This window comes from Bison bison, unplaced genomic scaffold (genome assembly GCF_000754665.1).
Source record: "Bison bison bison isolate TAMUID 2011002044 unplaced genomic scaffold, Bison_UMD1.0 scf7180017864322, whole genome shotgun sequence".
NCBI lineage: Eukaryota > Metazoa > Chordata > Mammalia > Artiodactyla > Bovidae > Bison > Bison bison.
In genome coordinates this window covers 7,004,416-7,026,859 of record NW_011494894.1, presented here as the reverse complement: position 1 = coordinate 7,026,859, position 22,444 = coordinate 7,004,416, and the positions used below count along the sequence as shown (strand labels likewise).

Here is a 22,444-nt window from a genome sequence, read left to right as displayed (position 1 = left end):
CAGCCTGGTCACAGGGGAGTCCCTCCCATGTCCACTGCTCGCTTCTCATGTCTCCCCGCCCTCTGACACATTTAATCAGAGCACCTCTAGGGGAGGGAGGTTCTCTCTGAAATAACAAACACCACCACCAAACATAAAACTCGGGTGAAACGGTTATTTCCAAGGCTGCCTCTGCTGTGCTTTCCAACTGTACCACCCATAACATGCTATCTTATCAAATGACCGGCCTCACTTTCACTCTGCCTTTGTCATTAGTTAAATCTTCGGTGAATTAACTTGTCAGTCATAGAGATCACTTACTTGGAAAGAATGTCTCAAAAGCCCAATGTAGAAGCCTCTTGGGAAGACTCATCTTTATTTTACAGCTACTAATTAGATGGATTTGTTCCAACTAGAAGTGAAAAGATTCCCAAGCGTGGAGCTGAATGGAAATTTTGTTTCAGACACCAACCTTTGACTGGAAGTCTCGGCATTGTCTGTCGGGAGAAAAACCAAACGTAGAATTCCCCCAGAAACAATGGCCTCTGCATTCACGAGGACGGCCCAGCGTGGAGGGGTAGCTGCCGTGCCTTGCCATCATCAGTGGGTCTCAAGACTGTTACCTGTCAACAACTCCAGCACATAGCTGACTCTTCCATCCTGCCCCGCTCCCCAGCACTCCCGTGGAGGCCCCTTCCCAGCCCCACACCATCACAGTGCCTGAAAGCATCCCCACCCTCTGCGCCCAACTCTCCTCCCTCTCCTAAACTCTCATTCACGCTCCCAAACCCAACACTATGGTCACATTCCCAGCAAAGCTGGTCCCTCAACGGACCCCCTTGACGGTCCCCCTCCTCGGCACGACCAGGTTCCGTGGGTTCTACAGTCACCTTTGTTTCAGCCTCTGAAAGACAACCATCCGGCTATACACGGCAGCTCTCCTGGACCACGGACCCCGCAGCAGTAGGCACCTTTCCCAGATCTCTGAGGATCTCAGCACCCAGCACAGGGCCTGAAACAAGGTCATGCTCACACTGGATTCTGAGGTCCGGGGGTGGGGGTGGGGGGGGTGTGCGTGGAGCTTGACCTGAAATTCAAAGGAGTCACTGGGTCCAACATGGGTTCTCCCGTTTTTGCCCCAAGATAAAGCTCTTTGGCCTGGGACAGGCATCTCAGTATCTTCTGATGAACAGGCTGATCAACAGCACAGAAATGCAAGATGAGTTCTCCCTCATCATCCTCCCACTGGGGGCTCCTGTTTCTCTGTACCTTTGAATGCTCTCTGGCTTACCCACCTCTTCAGCAGTCTAAAACACTCCCCCAACTGGCCGGGAAGGCTGGTGACTACTCTCTCTTCTTTGCCACAGCAAAGTGATGATTATCTCTGGCCTCCGACATCCTTGGGCCAGTGCAAACCTGGAAATCCCAGCAGTGGGGGCTGTTGACCAGCGCTGGAGGAACCAATGAACAGTCACAGGGTTGCAAATTGTTTTTTAATTTGTTTCACAGCAAGCTCTAGAAGGCAAGTCATTTACCACTTCCCCACCCTGAAACAACAGAGCATGACAGACAGTAGTGGAGGCTGGGATGCCAGCTCTTGCTTCCCAGATCCTGCAGCAGGCCCCGGTGAACAAAGCAAGGCCCGGGCAGTGTGTCCTCTGCAGATGGTAGACACTCAGTCCACGCTCAGCAGCACCAGCACCGCTGAAGTCAAGGTTGTCCATCCAGAAGATTCCACCTTGCATCGCAAAATCCAGAGAGGGTTTAACTTCCAGAAGCAGACAGCAGGTGCCATGGCTGGAGGCAAAGTCCTCTGACACTGCCAAGGTCAAATGTCTTGACTTAAGACTAGGCTAGACGGGAGAGAGGAAGAGTAATGAGGTCAAGGAATCCCTTTTTTTTTTTTTTTTTAAGAAATGCTGGGTCTGCAGTTCACAATGTTCACAACAAAAGAACATTGCTTGGGATTCTAGACCTGAGTGAAGAGAAACAAAGGCTGGGCTGACAAAGCCAGAACTTTATTCACAGTAGAACAGTCCTAAGCTAAAATTCTAGAATTTATCAACAATGTCTTTTAAGAATGAGAATGCATAAACCCACCAGACCAGCTGATAGGGAAAAAGAAAATACACCAATGTTCTCTATTAAACAAAACCACACAAAAATTAATTCAATCTGCCTCCATTTCCACTCCTAATATCTCAGCCACCTCCCACCCTCTTTATATAAAAAAAAAAAAAAAACATAAAATTCATGCACACTTGCACACACTCAAATATTCAAGCAAAATACAAAATACCCAAGGAAAGCTTAGGAATCACCTAAGTGTTTTTCATTAGCTCCCCAGATGCTCTGTTTTTCTAGACAAAGAATCAAGTTCTGACTGCCATGTCTAAGCAGTAAAAATCAGTCAGCTGAGATCCCCCTCCTCTGTCTCCTGGCTCACTGGTCAATGCAGAAGAACCAACCATATGTCAAGAGGGAAGGCCAAGGCTGGCGTTCTGTGGGGGGGAGCTGCCTGATTGTCCTGCAGCCGGGGGCCTTCATGGGGAGCAGTCAGCAGTACCCTCATGGGTACACTCAGCAAGGCCGCCCTGGGGCTCTGTTCCCAAGCATGAAGCTCGGAGTCCAACACCCAGGACACGGGGAGAGGAGCCGGTGTGGACAGGATGCTTGGGGCGGGGATTTCTGGAGACTGAGTTTTACTGCTTGTGGGCACGAGAACAGATACCTGAAGCAAACCATCATGAGATATCACAGACGGCAGCACTGGAAGAGATGATGTAGTCCAACTCTGCATTTTACATAAAATCCATTTATGGAGAAAGCAGAGAGGTGGTCTGCCCAGGATTGCGACCCTAAGAGCTTCCCTGGGTGTTGGCCTATGTCAGTTGATCAGTTCATTGTTTCTAGCCAAGGTCTCTCACCTGAAGTGGAGAACCATTTGTTTATAGGTTAGACTCTCCCATTCAACAGGCCTGGGAAATGCAGAAAAACCAGGTTCTGGAACCAATAAGTCTACACTGACCACTTCTCAGGAGTGATGAAAGCCTGATGCATCTGTTTCTCTGCCTTATCCTGCAGACTCTCCCCCAACCCCCAACATTTTGTAAAAATAAATAATTCAAAATAGAATGAAAATCCCAGGCAAGGACAGTTGCTGGCCTGAACATGTGCTCTGTCTCTCACAGACCCATGAACCTCAAGCCTGCAATTCACTCCCAGGCTCAGGAGGGATGGGAGAGTCTGACCTGCTGGGGCAGCACATGAACCCCTGGGACAGCAATTACAGACCAGCCCTGGCCCCTTATATATTAAATTTATCTTCATAAATAGAGCATCCCAACTCAAGTGACCATAATAAAGAAAGCCAAAGCTTGAGTGTTTTCTTCAAATAGCTACACACACCCTCAAATATCTATGAAACTATACTCAATATGTCCACATGGCAAACTGGACAGCTCTTTATGAGAGCTTCAGTTGTCACGATAGTCAAAGGCCAAGTCTCAGACAGACCCAAATACCCATCCCTGTTGGATAACGGAGACTAAGATGCAAAGCTCACTTTGCAATAAGGCTCATGACAAATACCTTTAAAGAAAAAGCCCGATTAACTTGATTTCTAAATTATTTGATTCCTGCCCTCCCACCCCCCACCACCAAACTTGGAACATACTCAAGTTTTCAAGGTCACATCTATGACATAAAACAGGCCCACCAGACCACTAGATATGGTCCAGTTGGGTAGGCTGCCGGGCCTACCCATTTATTGATGTGACAGCGTTGGTGACCACCTTTCCCTTGAGTGAGCATCTCTGAGCTATGCTGTTCAACCTTAATGTGGGAACCGGTATCATGGGTAATGAACTAAAGGACAAAGTGTCTGGGTTGAAGTTCCTCCTAATGGTGGCCAGAAAGCCTATCTTCTAGCCATCCTAGGAGATTTGGGTTTAGTTTCCCTATTCTCTTCCCCTGTTAAAAATATATCAATTTTGATCAATCACATTAGACCGCTTTGGTTAGGTCACTGTAACCATTAAAAGAAACTGGAGCAAACAGATGGTTGGCCCATTAGGAAAACCAAAGTGTAGTAAGCCCTCCATGGAGCCTTCATAGCTCATCTCTGGAAGGTGCAGTGTCCAGGGAGGCTGGTGGTGGCAGGGCCTCTGTGTTCTTTGCGTTGCGATGGATGCGGCTTTGCTTCCGGGACTTCCAGGCGTGTGTCCTGTCCCAGTCAGTGGCCACCGTCTCATTGTCCCAGATGGTCGAGGTCTCCGTGTCACTCAGATACCCCGGCTGGCCTGTGTAGTGCGTGGGGTAGATGAGCAAGGGTTCTGCAGAGAAGGCTTTCAAGTCCCTGGATTCGTAATGCTCCATGTATTCAGCACTGAAAACAAGAGGCAGACAGGTGGGTGAGGGGGCAGGGCACTCACAGAATAGGGGAAAAGGGTCTTGCTTGTTACCTCCTAAATTCTCATGGATTTGATTATTTTTTTAAATTGTGTCTTTGTGGAAAACTTTAGCCTACAAACACAACAGATTTTTTTCTTAAGGCTTTCAGATGATTTAAACAAATACACAAAGAAAAAGGTCAGGGTATTTCTGTTAAATTTAGACGGTGGTTTGGTCACTAAGTCATGTCCAACACTTCAGGCCCCATGGACTAAAGCCTGCCAGGCTCCTCTGTCCATGGGATTTCCCAGACAAGAATAATGGAGCGGGTTGCCATTTCCTTCTCCAGGGGATCTTCCTGACCCAGGAATCGAACCCGGGTCTCCTGCATTGCAGGCAGATTCTTTACTGACTAAGCTACAAGGGAAGATCCAAATTTAGATAGAGTAGCTTAAAAATGAATTTCAGGTCTTATTCTAAAAATTAAGGTTTAAGCTCTGTTGGACCACAATAATAAATAAAGTGATCACTTTGTAGAAAATGCTTTGATCCTGGATCAGTGAATGAGATGGCTGGGAGCTGGAGTGAAGGTGTGAGTGATGTGGTGTAGGCTTGGAGGCACACCAGCTTGGTGTTGCAGTCCAGCAGCCTGTGAGTGTAAATAAAGGGACAAGGAACCCTCCCTCCCAGGGCTCCTCTGCCGATTACATGAGGTGACGTCTGCTCAGCAGCTAGGTTTCAATTTCCTTTCTGTTAAGAGGGTGATGGTTGACCTCCATGTTTCTGTCGGGTAGCAGAGATAAAAATCAGTCTTTGACACATCCATTTTTACTGAGGACAGGAGACAAAATGGGCAAGATGCAGGACAAGAACATCGAACTGCTACAAAGAAGACCATCTAGGGAGGAGATCACCCAGCAACGAGAGAAGGAGCCAAGGTTAGAACCTGGTCTGCTCCATTAACGAATTTCGGAAGCATCGATCAAGCAGGTAGCATGGGTAGAATTTGGACTAGACTCTAAGGACACAGAGATAAAGATGGTCCCTGCCTCAGAGGCTCACAGGTTACTGGGGAGAATGACACATAAACCCACCATTTACCATGTTCTTGACACAGCACTAGGTCATACTGAACTCCAGGCTATGGCAACTCTGAGCATCACACTGTCTTCTGTGGACGCCCAGCTCAGAGGCCATCTCCACTCTCCCCGAGCCTCTAACACATCTCTGTGATCGTAGGTATCACAATATATCACAATGACTGTTCATGAGTCTGGGTCCCTGACTAGCTTGTGAGTCACTGCCTGGCCAACAGTATACACAATGGACTAAGAAACGAACTGAAAAATTTGAGGTGCTTAGGAAGATGACCTTCACCTTGAGGTGTACAGGTTTATGGAAGTAAGAAAATCAAAGACGAGAGGACCGAGCATAGTATGTGCAGTTAAGCTGCTGCTGCTGCTGCTAAGTCGCTTCAGTCGTGTCCGACTCTGTGCGACCCCATAGATGGCAGCCCACCAGGCTCCTCCGTCCCTGGGATTCTCCAGGCAAGAACACTTGAGTGGGTTGCCATTTCCTTCTCCAATGCATGAAAGTGAAAAAATAAAGTGAAGTTGCTCAGTCGTGTCTGACTCCTAGCGGGTATTAAAGAGGACTCCTATGCAAGACTCACCATTTCTGCCTTATATCCCCTGTTTGTAAAAGGAGGTAATCACTCGAGTTGGCCTCTCTTTGTCATGATTATGGAAAGATCATTTAGGAAAGGAGTACCCCTTTAAAAAATACCAAGTATTACCCAAAACCAAGTAGCATAATTCATAAGTGAATTATGCTCAAGGGACAGGTAGGCAGTTCAGGGCAACTCACACAGGATGCTTGTTGTACATGATTGGCAGAAACTCATCCACTGGGAGCATCTTCCCAAAAGGATCTGCTCCAACCAGCTTCTGTGCTCCTTCCAGAGAAATGACGTAGCCGAGGGTCCAGTAGGAATAGTCAGCTTCAACCAGATTTACCACGTTGGGCACAGATTTCTCTGGTTCTTTTACTTGCATCCTCTTCCTACCAATATAACTAAAAGGAAACGGGTGGGGGAGAAAATTCCAATTTGAGTATTAAACATCCATAAGAATGGAGCACAGCTTTGCAGACACTTTTGAAAGCTTGGACCAACTGTGTCTTATTTAAATGTATCACACAACAGGGCACAGCACATCAATCATGGTTGTCACCATCTTCCATCAATTTCAGGCCATTTCTGTGGTTCCACTTATCAAGAGCCCAGCTATCCTTGCCTAGAAGGCTGTTAAGGCCTAAAAGTTGAAATGAAGAGATTAAAAGATCTTTCAGAAGTTGGAGACAAGATGGTGGAGTAGAAGGTGAGCTCACCTCCTCTCACAAAAACACCAATATCACAACTAACTGCTGGATGACTATCGACAAAAAAGACCAGAACCCACCACCAAAGATATTCTACCCCCAAATACAAGGAAGTCACAATGAGATGGAAGGAGGGCACATTCGTGATAGCATCAAATCCTGTACCCACCAGGTGGATGACTCACAAGGGGGAAAATAATTATTTCTCATAAGTTCTCCCACAGGGGTGAGAGTTCTGAAGCACATGTCAGGCTCCCCAGTCTGGGGGTCTGCCATCAAGAGGAGGACTCCCTCGGAGCACTCAGCTTTCAAGGCCAGGACGCTTGATTGCAGGAGCTCCGCAGGAATGGGGGAAACAGAAACTCCACTCCCGGAGGGTACACACACAGTCTCGTGCACAGCAGGACCTGGGCAAAAGCAGTGACTGCAGAGGAGTGCGGGACAAAGCTGCCTGATGGTCTGGGAGTGTCTCCTGGCGGGGTGGGGGAGTGGCTATGACTCACTGTGGGGGCCAGGACACTGCGGGCAGACGTACAAGGGAATACTCACCAGTGTGAGCAAGTGAGTATAAATATTATTAAAGAATAGCATTTAAAGGAAGAAAAACATGATCATCTCAATATAGGCAGAAAAAAACTTTGACAAAATTCAGCACCCATTTTTTTTTTTAAACAAAACTCTCCAGAAAGCAGGCACAGAGGAGACCTACCTCAACATAATAAAGGCCAAATATGACAAACCTAGCATCATTCTCAAAGGTGAAAAGCTGAGAGCATTTCCTCTAAGATCAGGAACAAGACAAGGATGCTCACTCTCACCACTTCTATTCAACACAGTTTCAGAAGTCCTCCACAGTGATCAGAGAAGAAAAAGAAATAAAGGGAACTCAAATTAGAAAAGAATTTAAACTGTCCACTGCTGCAAATGGGATGATACCATACATAAGAAATCCTAAAGACACTACCAAAAACCACTAGAACTCATCAATGAATTTGGTAAAGTTGTAAGATACAAAATTTTTCAAGTCTTTTTACTTAAAAAACTAAAACTAGAACTGCCATATGATCTAGAAACCCCACTCCTGAGCATATACCCAGAGAAAACCATAATTGAAAAGACACATACATCCAGTGTTCAGAGCAGCACTATTTATAATAGCCAGGACACGGAAGTAACCTAAATTTCCATCAACAGAGAAATGGATAAAGAAGATGTGGTACATATACACAACGGAACATTACTCAGCCATAAAAAAGAATGAAATAATACTATTTGTAGAATCATGGGTGAACTTAAAGATTATCATACTAAGTGAATTAAGTCAGACAGAGAGACAACTATCATATGATATCACTAACATCTGAAAAAATCTGAAAAAATGATGCACACAAACTTATTTACAAAATATGTCACAGACTTAGATAACAAACTTAATAGTTACCAAAAGGATAAGGTGTGTGTGGGGGGGGGATAAATTAGGAGGTTGGGATTAGCACATACACACTATTATGTACACAACAGATAATCAACATAGACCTACTATATAGCACAGGGGAACTATATTCAAGATATTTTGTAATAACCTATATGGGAAAAGAATCTCAAGTATAAATGAATCACTTTGCTATACACCTGAAACTAACAACATCGTAAATCAACTATGCTCCAATATTAAAAAAAAAAATCTTTTAAAAATTTCATGACGAAAAGCAGATTTTTTTCTGATCATTTCCCAAAGGTAGTGTAGGATTTTCAGCTGTGTTTATAGAGGTTGGAAGGGGACAACAAAGACCAGATGTGAGAATCCCAACTTTGCTTTCAAGTCCCTAGAGCTTCAGTCTGGGGACTTGATATTTTCTGCACAGCTCTCCAAATGCTGGTGGTAAACACAGGAGAGAAAATGCTTTGGAAAAGATACAGTCCAAAGTGAAAGACCTAGGAACCCAAGAGTAGCTCAAGAGGTTTCCTCTGGGAAAGAATGGATGGCACCACTTGCACGGTTTGCTTTCCCTCACCCATCTCTGCCCATGCTTCCTCCCGGGTTCTGTCCTCCAGGAACTACTTCTGCAACACAGGATGTACCCTCAACTATTCTCCTCATCCCCAGTCTACCCATGGATCTGTGATCCATTACTTCTGTCTGGAGCCTGGTTGCTTCTGCTTGCCTGGGCCACGTTGAGGAGATCTGGCTTTCTGTCTGTCAGAAAAAGCTGAATTCCTCTATTTTGCTCTAAAAACCATCTCTTTCAATATTTAAGCTATCCTCTTTGTTGAAACATCCTAGGATATATAGAATAAGTCTGTGTTCCTCTTCAGTTCTTCTGGAGATAAATATAGTCACCTCTCAACCGCAGCCTTTTAAAAGGAAAGAGCCTGAATTTCTCTCATGTATCAAGTGAAAGAGAAAATCCTATTGAATGCCTGAATTGTGACCAGAGTGACTGAGGAACTAAGCTTATACTCAATTTGTTATACTAAATGTAAATTTAGTATAACATAATATAATATAACTGTAATTTTAAAATTGACTTTGTGTAAAATATTTTTTCTCTTATTCAAAATGTATTATTTTGGTAGGGCTACAGTTTACTTCAACAGTTGAAAATTTAGCATATGGACTCAGGTGTGTTGTATGCATTAAATACATACTGGATTTTGAAGACTGAATGAAAAAAGAATGTAGACTAATTCATTAATAGTTTTAAAATACTGATTATATGTTAAAATAATATTTGGATATGTTAGATTAAATAAAATGTATTATTAAAGTTAATTTCACCTATTTTTATCTTTTTAATATGATTACTAGAAAATTTTAAATGATGGCTTCCCAGATGGTGCAGTGGTAAAGAAGTCACCTGCCCATTCAGGAGGCACAAGAGATACAGACTTGATCCCTGGGTCGGAAAGATCCTCTGGAGGAGGAAATGGCAACCCACTCCAGTGTTCTTGCATGGAAAATCCCATGGACAGAGGAGCCTGGTGGGCTACAGTCCATGGGGTAGCAAAGAATCAGATATGACTGAGCACACACAGAAAATTTTAAATGATATGTCTCACATATTTCTATTGGACACGCTGCCCTAGATGATTTCAATGGCTTGTTCTATTTTTCCCTGCTTACTATTTTCTTTTTCTGGAGAAATTTAATATTGCTGTCACAGACAGCCTATATGCTTTCATATTTTGAGTTTAAGTACATTTGCTTTATTCATTTTATAAAGTGAGATGTGAAAAATTGGAAACAGCTATAATTCTTTGTGATTAGATAATAGATTTCAATGGAACACTTGCCCTTGATCAGTCACGGAAATTTAGAAAACATCTCCCCAGCTCCATCCCCCATATCCTTATCAGAACAATAACTCTTCTTCCTTGGATCCATTGGTACGCTTTCCTAAGAAATGCATCAACCAAACCACAAGTGAACAAGGATGTATGTCAACTCTAAGCCTTAGACTCCCCAAGTCCAGTCCTCTGATTCCAAGGCTTAAGTGAAAGTTGCCTTTGTACATGTCACATAAGCATGAAATAGCTTTCAAGCTCCATGCCTGTGGGGCCTTAACTGCAGGCTGCAGGACCACAGACTCAGAAAGCCTGAGGTGCGAGAACTCCTAGAGGATTCTAGGGACAATGATCAGAAGAGACAGTGCAGAATCTCATCACATGACTGAGACCCGACAGGAGCCAATCTCTTTATTACATAGTGCTGGGTCTAATTCCCACGGTTACGTGAGCCATTACTAGGTTTCCTCTGAGCTCAGAACGGTACATTTTCTAAGAGAACAAGTATTCCACCCGAGTGCATAGTTAAGTTTCCCTCCGAGGATGGGAGGAACGGGGACAGCTTGTGGGCTGCAGCTGCTAAAGGAACAGCCTCTGATCTGATGAAATTGCCTTTGACACACAGATGGGAAGTAAATATGACGCTTGGGAATTTTCTGCCTCATTGGAGAGAAGTAAAAAGTGTCATCTCATTGTAAAAACAAAATCAGAGAGAGCGAGCACTCAGTTCCCAGAGAGAGAGCACACACTCAGTTCCCAGAGGTAGCAGGCAACGAGCATTAACTAAATGTCTGTTCAGAGCCAGGACTCCCTTGGTGAGTCTGGTTTTCCTAAGACAGCCTCTGACTCTCCAAACCCAGCTGTCAGTGTTCTCCCTATTTGTACAGCTCCCCTCCCCAACGGGTGCTCTCCCATTGACCTTCCAACCCCCTCTCCCCTCCCTCCACACACACCATCAGAGACTGCAGAGGAAACCCATCCTCCAGGGAGCTGATGCTCAAATGTGACACAGGACCCTTGCCCTGGCACGGGTCCTCCCTGGAGATGCTCTATGCACCACGCTGCTTCATGGGTGGGTTTCTGCTGCGTTCTCAGGTAAATGCTCATACTGAAAACCCCAGATCTGCAGGCAGATTCCAAGTCTCAAAGAAAGTCCCATACTTTCTCACCCTGAAGAACATATAGATGCAAAAGTGAAAGTGTTAGTCACTCATTCATGTCTGACTCTTTGCAGCCTGCCAGGCTCCTCTGTCCATGGGATTCTCCAGGCAAGAATACTGGAGTGGGTGGGTAGCCATTCCCTTCCCCAAGGGATCTTCCCGATCGAGGGATCAAACCCAGATCTCCTGCATTGCAGGTGGGATCTTTACCATCTGAGCCACCAGAGAAGCCCCCAGACCAGTGGGTATCCCCTACCTACTTCTTGTTGCTGGAGAGAAAGCCAGGTAAGTGGAAGCTTGAGCCCCACCTCCTGTGAGTTGGGGCTCTTGGTGCTGAAAGAACTGAAAGAGTTCTCAGTACTCTTAGAAAAGCCTGTCGTCTTGTCACTCACATCAGCTCCCAATCCAGCTGAACTCGATCAATGTCATCCATCAGCTTCATCAGCTTCTTTTTAAATTGATGTTCAAAACGCACGTCGTCCTCAATAACAAGAGTCTTCTCCAGCTCCCGGTCAATTACCTGCAAAGGTCAGGGGGAAGATACCCGAAGAAAAGTTGATACTTATTTATCTAATCAAAATAGGTATTAAAAAGTCAAAAGTATAGTAGCACAACACATAATAGCTCATAACTGGAATCTCGGTGAAGGTTCATCAACAGTAAAATGGTCCCACTCTCCTCCCTTCTCATTACAGAACTGCACATCTGAATGAAGCATTATTCACCTCTTTCCAGACAGAGTAGTGGCTAAGGAAGCAGCCGATTTCACCCCTGGTTAGAGGCCTGGAGGAGTAGGGATCTCGATATCCAGGCAGCATTTCAATATTCAGGGCCTTCAGCTGGCTTGTGTTGAGTGCCCTGTAAGATAGAACACGCCCCTAAATTAACACATTGAGAGGTCCCCACTGCACAAGCCAGGAGGGAGAGGTCTGTGTATTCCCCACACTGAGCAGGCTCCTTAGAAGCTCCTCAGGGTTAGTGTGCTGTAGCATTATGAGCTTTGTGAAGACAAGATGCGGTCTTATATTTTATGTATCCCTCACAACACCCAATGTACTTCTAAGTATCATCAGTTTTTTGGCACCTTTGAAAAAGTATTTTCCTAATGAAGGAGAGTGGCTAATAGAAACTTTAAATATTATTAAACACTGGAAGGAATGAGGACAGGAAAGAATCATAAGAGGAATTGTACACATGTGTACATCTTTCCTTTGGAGTTAAAAATTAAAATGCAGAGAGAGTCATGTAAGCAAGAGAAGTGACTCACTACAAACAAAGTATTCTCAGTAAGATTAATAGTTGATTCTCATCTGAAACCATGGAGGCCAGAAGGTTGACAAATTCAAAGTGCTGGCTCAGAGAGACTCAACCAAGAATGCTGTATCCAGTCAAGCTAGACCTCACAAATGGAAAAACCAGGATGTCCCAGATAAACAAAAACAGCGTCACTAGTAGATCTGCTCTACGACAAACGCTAAAGGGAATCCCTCAGGCTAACATGAAAGGAAACTAGAGAATAACTCAGATCCACATAAAGGAATGAAAGCCTTGGTAAACGGAAGTGCAGGTGTTTGCGTGCATGCTAAGTCACATCAGCTGTGTTTGGCTCTTCGTGACCCGATGGACTGCAGCCTGCCAGGCTCTTCTGTCCACGAGATTCTTCAGGCAAGAATACTGGAGTGGGTTGCCATGCCCTCCTCCAGGGGATCTTCCCGACCCAGGGACTGAACCAGTGTCTCTTATGTCTCTTGCATTATCAGGCAGGTTCTTTACCACTAGCGCCACCTGGGATAGGTAAATATAAATAGTGTAAGTATCCTTTTGTTCATAACTTTTTCCCTTATCTGATTTAAATTATAGCTGCATAAAGCAGTAAGAGCAAATAATGTATAAAGAGCATATAAAGAAATAATTAGTGTGACCATAGAACAAAGGAAGGGGAAGGAATAAAGCTATATAGCTGTTAAGTTTTTCCTTAGTATTGAAGTTGGTATTTTTTTATTGAGATATAATTGACATATAACATTAGTTTCAGGTGTACAATATAAGGATTCAATATTTTGTACTTTAACATCTTAATTCCTTTGTTTATATTTCAGTATATTTTTAGTTATTAGTGATTGCCCTAGGGATTATAATTAACATCTTAATTTATAGCCATCAAGTTCATATTAATAGTAGGGTCCTAGAAGAAAACAAGGGGATAAGACTCCTTGACTGCTTTAGTGATGATTTCTTGGATTTGACACTGAAATTAAACGCAACAACAGCGAAATACACATTCTTCAACTGTATGTGCAGCATTCTCTAAGAAAGACCACATATTAGACTATATAGACCATAAATAAAGCCTCAGTACATTTTAAATGGTTGAATTCATACAAAGTATGTTCTATAACCACAATGAAATTAAAAATTGATAGGAAACTTGGAAAATTTACAAATATGTGAAATTAAATAATATACTCCTTGATAGCCAATGAGTCAAAGAAATCACAGAGGAAATGAGGAAATATTTTGAGACAAATGAAGATGAAAACAGCATACCAAGCCTTACGAGATGCACCTAATGCAGTACTTAGAGGGTGAGTTACAGGTACAAATGTCTATGTTTAAAAAAGAGAATCTTAAATAATCTGCTTTTCCATTTTGAGAAACTGGAAAAAGAACAAACTAAATGCAAAGCAAGCAGAAAGAAGGAAATGAATGAAACACAGAATAGAAAAACTGACAAAAACAAGACCAAAAGTTGGTTCTTTGGAAAAGAACAAAACTGATAACACTTTTAGGCAAATAAAAAGAGTAGACTCAATTATTAAAAATTAAGAATGAAAGAGGGAGCAATCCCTACTGGTCTTGTGGAAATAAAGAGGATTACAAGAAAATACTATGAACAATTATACATCAACAAATTAGATAATCTAGATACAACGGGCACATTGCTCAAAAGAAACAAACCAACTCAAGAAATAGAAATTCTGAATACCTGTAACAGTTAAAGAGGCTGAATTTGTAAAGATAAAAAAAAAAAGTTCCAAAACATGGTCCAGGACCAGATAGCTTCAGTAAAGACTTCAGAATTCTGCCAAACATTTAAAGAATTAACACAAATCTTTCAAACCCTTACCAAAAATTCAAGAGGGTGCAATTCCCAACTTATTCTATAAAGTATTATCCTGATACACAACCAGAAAAACATCACAAGAAGATGAGAGACCAATATCCCCTAAGATAAATAGAAAAATCCCCAATAAAATACTAGGGAACAGAATCCAGCATCAGAGAAGAGGGATTATACATCATGACCAAACGGGATTTATCCCAGGATTGTAAGGTTCATTTAACACATGGAAAAAAAAAAAAAAAGTGACACATCATTATTCAAGATGAAAATTCCACGATCATCTAAACAGACATAAAACTTGACAAAAATCCTACTGTATATGAATTAACTATTTATATTCCCCCAAGTTCACATGTTGATAGGGAGGTGGAGCCGTAGATCCTAAGGTAGAACTTTCGTAAATGAGATTAGTGCCCTTATAAGAAAGCAAGAGCTTGCTTTCTCCCCTCTCCTTGCTCTCTGCCATAGGAGAGTACAGCAAGAGGACAGAGATCATGCTGAGTTACTAAGTTGGGTCTGACTCTGTGACCCGGTGGACTGTAGCCTACCAGGCTCCTCACTCCATGGGATTTCCCAGACAAGAATACTGGAGTGGGTTGCCATTTCCTTCTCCAGGGGATCCTCCTGACCCAGGGATCGAACCTGCAGCTCCTGCATTGGCAGGTGGATTCTTTTACCACCGGGCCACCAGGGAAGCCCACAGGAAGAGGATCACCATCTACAAAGCAGGATGAGCTCTCTCACCATAATCTAGCCATGCTGGCACCCTTCCCTGGAACTTCCCGGCCTCTGGAACTTTGACAAATGTTTATTTGAGCCACTTGGTCTGTGGTAATTTATTATAGCAGCAAACAAACTAAGACACCATCACCCTTTCAAGATAGAAACACTCAATCCAATCAAGGCCACCTGTGAAAACTCCAGAGCCAATTATCCTATTTAATGGCGAAGGACTAAATGTTTCTCCTTAATAACAGGAACAAGCCAAGCCTATCCACTCTTATCATTTTTTTTTTTGTAACTTTTGTTCTTCATTATGAAAATTTTTAAATGTCCATCTTAACAAAGATAAAAGTAAGTTCTTAATGAAGTTTTATAAAGTAGATTACAGTAAATTATTTTAAGGAAAACAGTTACCACCCAAAGACCATGAGCATAATTTGATACACAAGCCTGCAATCTTGTTTTCAAAATGTACACTAATGTGTTCCTTTTTTTTTTTAATACATCAGTGTCTCTTTTCCTGTCTCATATACACGGTTATTGTTACCATCTTTCTAAATTTCATATATATGCATTAGTATACTGTATTGGTGTTTTTCTTTCTGGCTTACTTCACTCTGTATAATAGGCTCCAGTTTCATCTACCTCATTAGAACTGATTCAAATGTATTCTTTTTAATGGCTGAGTAATACTCCATTGTGTATATGTACCACAGCTTTCTTATCCATTTGTCTGCTGATGGACATCTAGGTTGCTTCCATGTCCTGGCTATTATAAACAGTGCTGCGATGAACATTGGGGTACACGTGTCTCTTTCAATTCTGGTTTCCTCAGTGTGTATGCCCAGCAGTGGAATTGCTGGGTCATAAGGCAGCTCTATTTCCAGTTTTTTAAGGAATCTCCACACTGTTCTCCATAGTGGCTGTACTAGTTTGCATTCTTACCAACAGTGTAAGAGGGTTCCCTTTTCTCCACACCCTCTCCAGCATTTATTGCTTGTAGACTTCTGGATCGCAGCCATTCTGACTGGCGTGAAATGGTACCTCATAGTGGTTTTGATTTGCATTTCTCTGATAATGAGTGATGTTGAGCATCTTTTCATGTGTTTGTTAGCCCTCTGTATGTCTTCTTTGGAGAAATGTCTATTTAGTTCTTTGGCCCATTTTTTGATTGGGTCATTTATTTTTCTGGAATTGAGCTGTAGGAGTTGCTTGTATATTTTTGAGATTAGTTGTTTGTCAGTTGCTTCATTTGCTATTATTTTCTCCCATTCTGAAGGCTGTCTTTTCACCTTGCTTATAATTTCCTTTGTTGTGCAGAAGCTTTTAAGTTTAATTAGATCCCATTTGTTTATTTTTGCTTTTATTTCCAATATTCTGGGAGGTGGGTCATAGAGGATCCTGCTGTGATGTATGTCAGAGAGTGTTTTGCCTATGTTCTCCTCTAGGAGTTTTATAGTTTCTGTCTTACGTTTAGATCTTTAATCCATTTTGAGTTTATTTTTGTGTATGCTGTTAGAAAGTGTTCTAGTTTCATTCTTTTACAAGTGGTTGACCAGTTTTCCCAGCACCACTTGTTAAAGAGATTGTCTTTAATCCACTGTATATTCTTGCCTTCTTTGTCCACTCTTATCATTTCTATCCAACATTGTACTTGAGGATTTAACCAAGGATTACCCCCATGACTTTTTGTTCCGCATCCTTATTCAACAACATCTTGGTGCTCATGGGAGTTTCCTCAGCCTCTGGCTGGCTCAAAAACTGTTGGATTGCACCTCCCAGGACTGCAAACCTTGTAATTTAGCCAACCTTGAAACCAAAGAAAGAACCCAGAGACAGTGACAGATACGTTAATCATTTATTGGATAGGGGGATCTTACAAGTCTAAAGCCAAAGATCCCGGAGCATGTCACTCTCTTGTGTACAACAGACAAGAGGCCAGACACGGCAGCAGTCTTCACTACTTGGGTGAGAAGGAGGCTACCATTTATAGGGGGCATTAACATCACATTGGCTCATCAGTTACCAAGGAAACCAGTGACTGTGGCAGGGGCAAGCACATAGGCAGTTACTGATTAAGCCCTATAATTAAGAGGGTTGGATAGTTATGTGAGTGAAGCAAGGACTGGTCAAGTAGGAGCTGTACAGAGAACAAGAGAGGAGTCATCTTGAATGGACTGATCATACTTACACACAAACACATTATTAGAACTAATACGTGAGCTCAGCAAGGTTGTAGGAACAAGATCAGTATACAAAAATCAACTATTTCTATGCACTTAGCAATCTGCAATATAAAAATGAAATTAAGTAAACAATTCCACTTATCATTATACCAAAAAGAGTAAAATACTTGAGAATAAAATTAACAATATTAATGCAAGATGTGCAAGTAAAAATTATAAAATATCAATCCAAGAATTAAAGATCTAAATAAATGGAAAGATATTCGTGATCATGAATCGGAAGACTTCATATTACAAACAGAGAAGTACTTCTCTCAACTGACCTGCAGAGTCAATGCAATTTCTATCAAAATCCAAACTTTTTTGTGGAAAATGGTATGCTAATGCTAAAATTTAACAGAGATCCAAGAGACCTAGAATGGCCTAAACAATCTTGAAAAAGAATAACTAAGTTGAAGGACTTCCTTACACATAAGAAGCTACTGTGGGAAATAAGGATTGGCATACACATCAATGGAACAGAACTGAGAATCCAGCAATAAACCTTTCTATTTAATTAATTTTTTACAAGGTTGCTAAGACAATTCAGTAAAGGAAAGAATAATCTTTTAGCAAATGGTGCAGAGACAAATAGATAACTTTGTACAAAAGAATGAATTGGAAACAAAGAATGAATTGGACCCTTACCTCACATTATATAAAAACTAACTCAAAATAAATCAAAGATCTAATAATGTGTAAGAGATACATATAAAACATAAAACTATGAAACTCTTAGAAGAAAAGACAGAACCAAGTCTTTATGGCTTTGGATTTGGTAACGGATTCTTAGATATGACACCAAAATCACAATCAACAACAAAAATATAAACTGGACGTCATCAAATTAATGTCTGTGTTTCAATGGACACCATCATGAGAGTGAAAAGACAGCTCATAAAATGGGAAAAAATATTTGCAATTTATACATCTGATAAGAGACCTGTATGCCAAGCACATAAAGAACACTCACAGCTCAGCTACTTTTCCTTCGTCCATGTGGCCTATGAAGGAGATTGGGGTTATTAGAGGTATTTGAGACTGTGGTTCCCAAATTCTAGTACATCCAAGAATAGGGTTGCCAGATTTAGCAAGTAAAACACAAAAATATCCAGTCAAATTAATATTTTAGATAAACAGTCATTTTTTAGTACAAGACCCATGCAATGTTTGGGACAAATTGAACTAGGTGTCCTCTATTCTACGTGGCAACCTTACCCAGGAATCACTTTGAGGTTTCTTAAGTGCCGATTCCCAGCCCAGCCCTACACAGATCATCATTTAGCGGCTCTGGGACTTAGGAAGCTGCCCTCTTAACCAGCCCCTGGGGACTGTGACATGGGTGTACAGGCCACAGTTTGAGAAACACTGACGAGATTCTCTAAAAGAGTCATAAAAACTTCCACAAGAGCTTCTAGCCATACTCCTTAGAGTCATTCATATTCCAAATTTATATATAACATGGAATAGGAGGTTTTGCAAATATCCCTAGTGGCTCAGACAGTAATGTGGGAGAGCAGGGTTCACTCTCTGGGCACGGAAGATCCTCTGGAAAAGGGAATGGCTACCCACTCCAGTATTCTTGCCTGGAGAATTCCATGGACAGAGGAGCCTGGCGGGCTACAGTCCATGGGATTACAAAAAGTAAGACACGACTGCTAACATACTCCTTGAAATAATAGAGTGCTAAAGGGCAAAGCAAAACAAAATAACAACATCAATAACAAAAACTCTTGAAGGACTCCAACCAGATACTGTATGTAAGTTTCCTGCCATGTTCCTAGAAAAAGTAATCAGCCCATGCAGACTGTGGCAAGCACCTTGTGCAACAGGACACACAGACTGTTAGGCATTTTTTCCACTTATTTTCTTCAGGTCAAGTCACACAAGGTAAGATGCTTTGCTCTAAATCAGGTTCTGAATGCAACTCTGAACGCATTCCTTCCAAGGCACTACAGGGCTGGCAACCACCACGACCATTGCAAGAATCCCCAGAGACAATGGAAAATCACACCCAGGGCAAGCATAGTGAAGACCAGAGAGCACAGGATGATGAGTGGATTTCTTCTCTGCTCAGTGAAATTAACATATATAAACTTCTATGAGTCATAAAGTTTTCCCAAAATAGGCTGCACTGTGAAAGCATGTCTATCTCGCAATGACTGCAGATTCCGCCCACTGGGACTAAACCTCAGTTGGAGAGGGAGCATATCCACTCCAGCCACAGCGGCAAGGGTTTGAGGAGAAAACTCAACTCACTTTCCATCCACAGCCTCCACAATCTTGACCTCAATCTCCTGTTCATACAGGGTGCGTAACATCCGGTCTCGCCTGTCCTTTCTGCGCTTGAGGTTTATCATGAAAATCTAATACAAGAAGAAAAAAGGAAAAGAAATACAGATTACTCAGTTTTTATTTTAGGCTGTTGAAAAGCAAAGGAAGTATAAGGAACAAAGCTTTAGTTAGAATAAGGAGTGGAAAGGTTAGGGGAAGTGGTGAAGATTTATTTGTATTTCATATCGGGTCAAAAAGCTATTCTTCAGGAGGCCAAAGGTGAATTAAACCCAAAACATATGAGACCAAGGGGAAGGAAGAAGTTTGGCAAGTGGCTAGATTTATCAAGACCTAAGTCTGCTAAGTGTTTCGTTGGTCCAATTCCTACACCTCAGTTTCCTCATCTGTAAAATGGAAGTCATACTGGTCCTATCACCTGGGAACAAAATATTGGCTATTCTTGTAATTTATATCCTCTGTAGAAAAGTTTAAAGTCATTCCAAGAGTAAGAAAAATCTAATCTTAACAAATTCCTCTTATTACTAAGAGTTCCAAATCGAATTATTAAGGTCTTAATTTTCATAGCTTCTTTACCAGATCTCTTCAACTCTCTTTGACTTTTTCTGAAACAAGTAAAGAAAAAAGGACTCTGCTCTTGGGATTAGCCCTTTAGGGAGAGTCATTAATTTCCATATTACATGGATCTGACGGAAGTCTTATAAGAAGACATGTACTGATCCATGAAGTCCCCAAAATGTGCATTCAGATTGTCCCCCGTGAGGGCTGGGTCTTCCTGCAGCTCCTCACAGTAGCCTTGAAATTCCTGATGACTGCACTGAACACACACCTATCATGAGTGCTACTGGGAGTTACACAGATAAGGAGGCTGGTCTGATTATTCCCAGATTTAAGGAGCCACAGAAGAACCCAAAGCCTCATGAAAGTTGTTACAGGTAATGAAGTACTTTAATAAGGTCCTTTTCTGCAAGCAGTAATAAACTCACTTTGTACATTAAACTAGTCCTGAAAGAGAGGGAGACTTCAGTTGCCAGCGAGAAATACTGAATAGCATGGGAAAGGAGAAGCCTGCAGGAAAAAGCTGGACAATACTGGCTTCATCCTAAAGACCCATCTAGATGACGTTGAGGAAGACATCTAATGTTATGGGGTCCAGTTCCCTTGTTTGTAAAAAGAGGGAGTAGAGCAATCTTATCCTTCAAGACCAATACAGATTAAATTGTCTATAATATGTGGTTTGTGACAAAGTTTGCATTATGTCTAGAATAAAGAAGAAGTCATGTCATATAAGCAGGCTGGAGTTTTGACTTTACTGAGGGTTAAGCCATGGTTCACACAATCATTCTGAATGGAGTATCAAAATGTTATACATTTTACCAGATCAAAAGCTGAATTAAGTAAAATTTCAACTCTTCAATATTTTATAAAAATATTCTCACTTCCATCCACTTATACAGCTCAAGGAAAAGAACAGATGGGGAGCAAGATGTCTTCTTTGAAAAAATCATCCATCTGAATCAGAACAAAGTGGATTAGGTATATTATGATTTTATTACCTCCACTGTTTAACTGTGCAATTCTTTAAAAAAAAAAAACAATTTCTGTGGTAACTCTATTTGCCCTGTTACTTGGGATTTTATAACAACGAGTTGTGTTCATTTATACGTCGTTTTCTTCCTGTTTAGAATCCTACTGTGATGGGAACACATTCCATCTCCTGATTTTAAGGCTATGGGAAGGAATGGGCATTTCCTCATGTGTGCACATGGAGCTACCTGAGGTCACGCCAGGAGAGCAAAACGAAACAAAAAACTAACAGAAATACAACAAAAAGTCCCCTCAGACCCAAGACCTCTAGTCTGGGAAGACTTTGGTAAATAATAATCCCATCCGGGGACCTGCCAGGACAAGTGCAATAAAAACTGCAGCTCTGAAGGGAAAACACAGACGGCTTGCTCATATTAGTGAATAGTAAACAGACAAAAAGCCACCCAGCCAAATGCAGCCCAGACACCCCAACAAGGTCACAGAGTACAGGGAAGGTTGAAAAAGCCCTGAAATCCCCTTTTCTACTATCCTATCTCTGTTCCAGAGAGATGACTGCCAGGGCTCAGGAGAGCAGAGTTCCCGTGTCTGTATCTCCATAGAGTTGGCCTTCTTCAGAAGGCTTCTAAAAGTGACCCAGTCCTTGCAAATGGAAGACCAGAGCTAGAAGATCCTACTTTTGTCCCATGGTATTTGCTCTGATTTGATCCTCATTGGAATGTGTTTATAAAGGGAAAAATGAATATACATAAAGACCCTTGGGTTCTTTTACCTGGAGACATGAGAGTTAGTGAAAGCTGCAGAAAAGGAGAGCTGTAAGTAATATGTGGAAGCCAGTTCAGTATCTGGGGTGGGCCAATATTTCTGAAGCCCTGACTTTATAAAACTATCTACACTTTAATTCTTCTCTACTTTAGTCTAATTCATCTCTATTACACTTAAAACCATCTAATCTCATCTTGCCCTCTGAAGAAATAGCATGATAGTTTCTAACTCCTTTCCAATTAATATTCATGAAATACTCCTTTCCATTTCTGAAATCTGCCAACAAATAGATTTCATAGACTAACCCCCAACTTCCAGTTCCAGCAGGAATTTAAGATGGCTGTACTTTGGAGACCCATATGACATAGTATAGGGAGATAAACAAGGCATTTTCTTTCAGTGAATCAGTGGCAAGGAGCATAGAGCACAAAGTTTGGCTTATAACATATCGCAGATTCATGGAAAAGTTCCATCGTAGATTGTGGATTCCCAAGGCACTGTCCCAGCCTCCAGATCATCAAGTTCCTGAACATGGATCAGCAGTTATGTGACATGAGGGACCCATGAAGGATTCA

General features: G+C 42.0%; 1 protein-coding gene across 1 annotated transcript in view; it reads right to left on the bottom strand.

Annotated features, from left to right (window-relative positions):
- Window positions 1-1,458: 1,458 nt before the first annotated feature.
- Window positions 1,459-22,444, bottom strand: part of COLGALT2 (collagen beta(1-O)galactosyltransferase 2) — a gene marked incomplete at its 5' end in the record, with an annotated part of 121,894 nt that continues 100,908 nt past the window's right edge. The window contains 5 exons of the mRNA XM_010853128.1: window positions 1,459-4,366; window positions 6,238-6,444; window positions 11,588-11,715; window positions 11,921-12,053; window positions 19,527-19,633. Coding sequence (XP_010851430.1) covers window positions 4,090-4,366; window positions 6,238-6,444; window positions 11,588-11,715; window positions 11,921-12,053; window positions 19,527-19,633 — 852 coding nt within the window. The remainder of the gene's footprint in view (window positions 4,367-6,237; window positions 6,445-11,587; window positions 11,716-11,920; window positions 12,054-19,526; window positions 19,634-22,444) is intronic.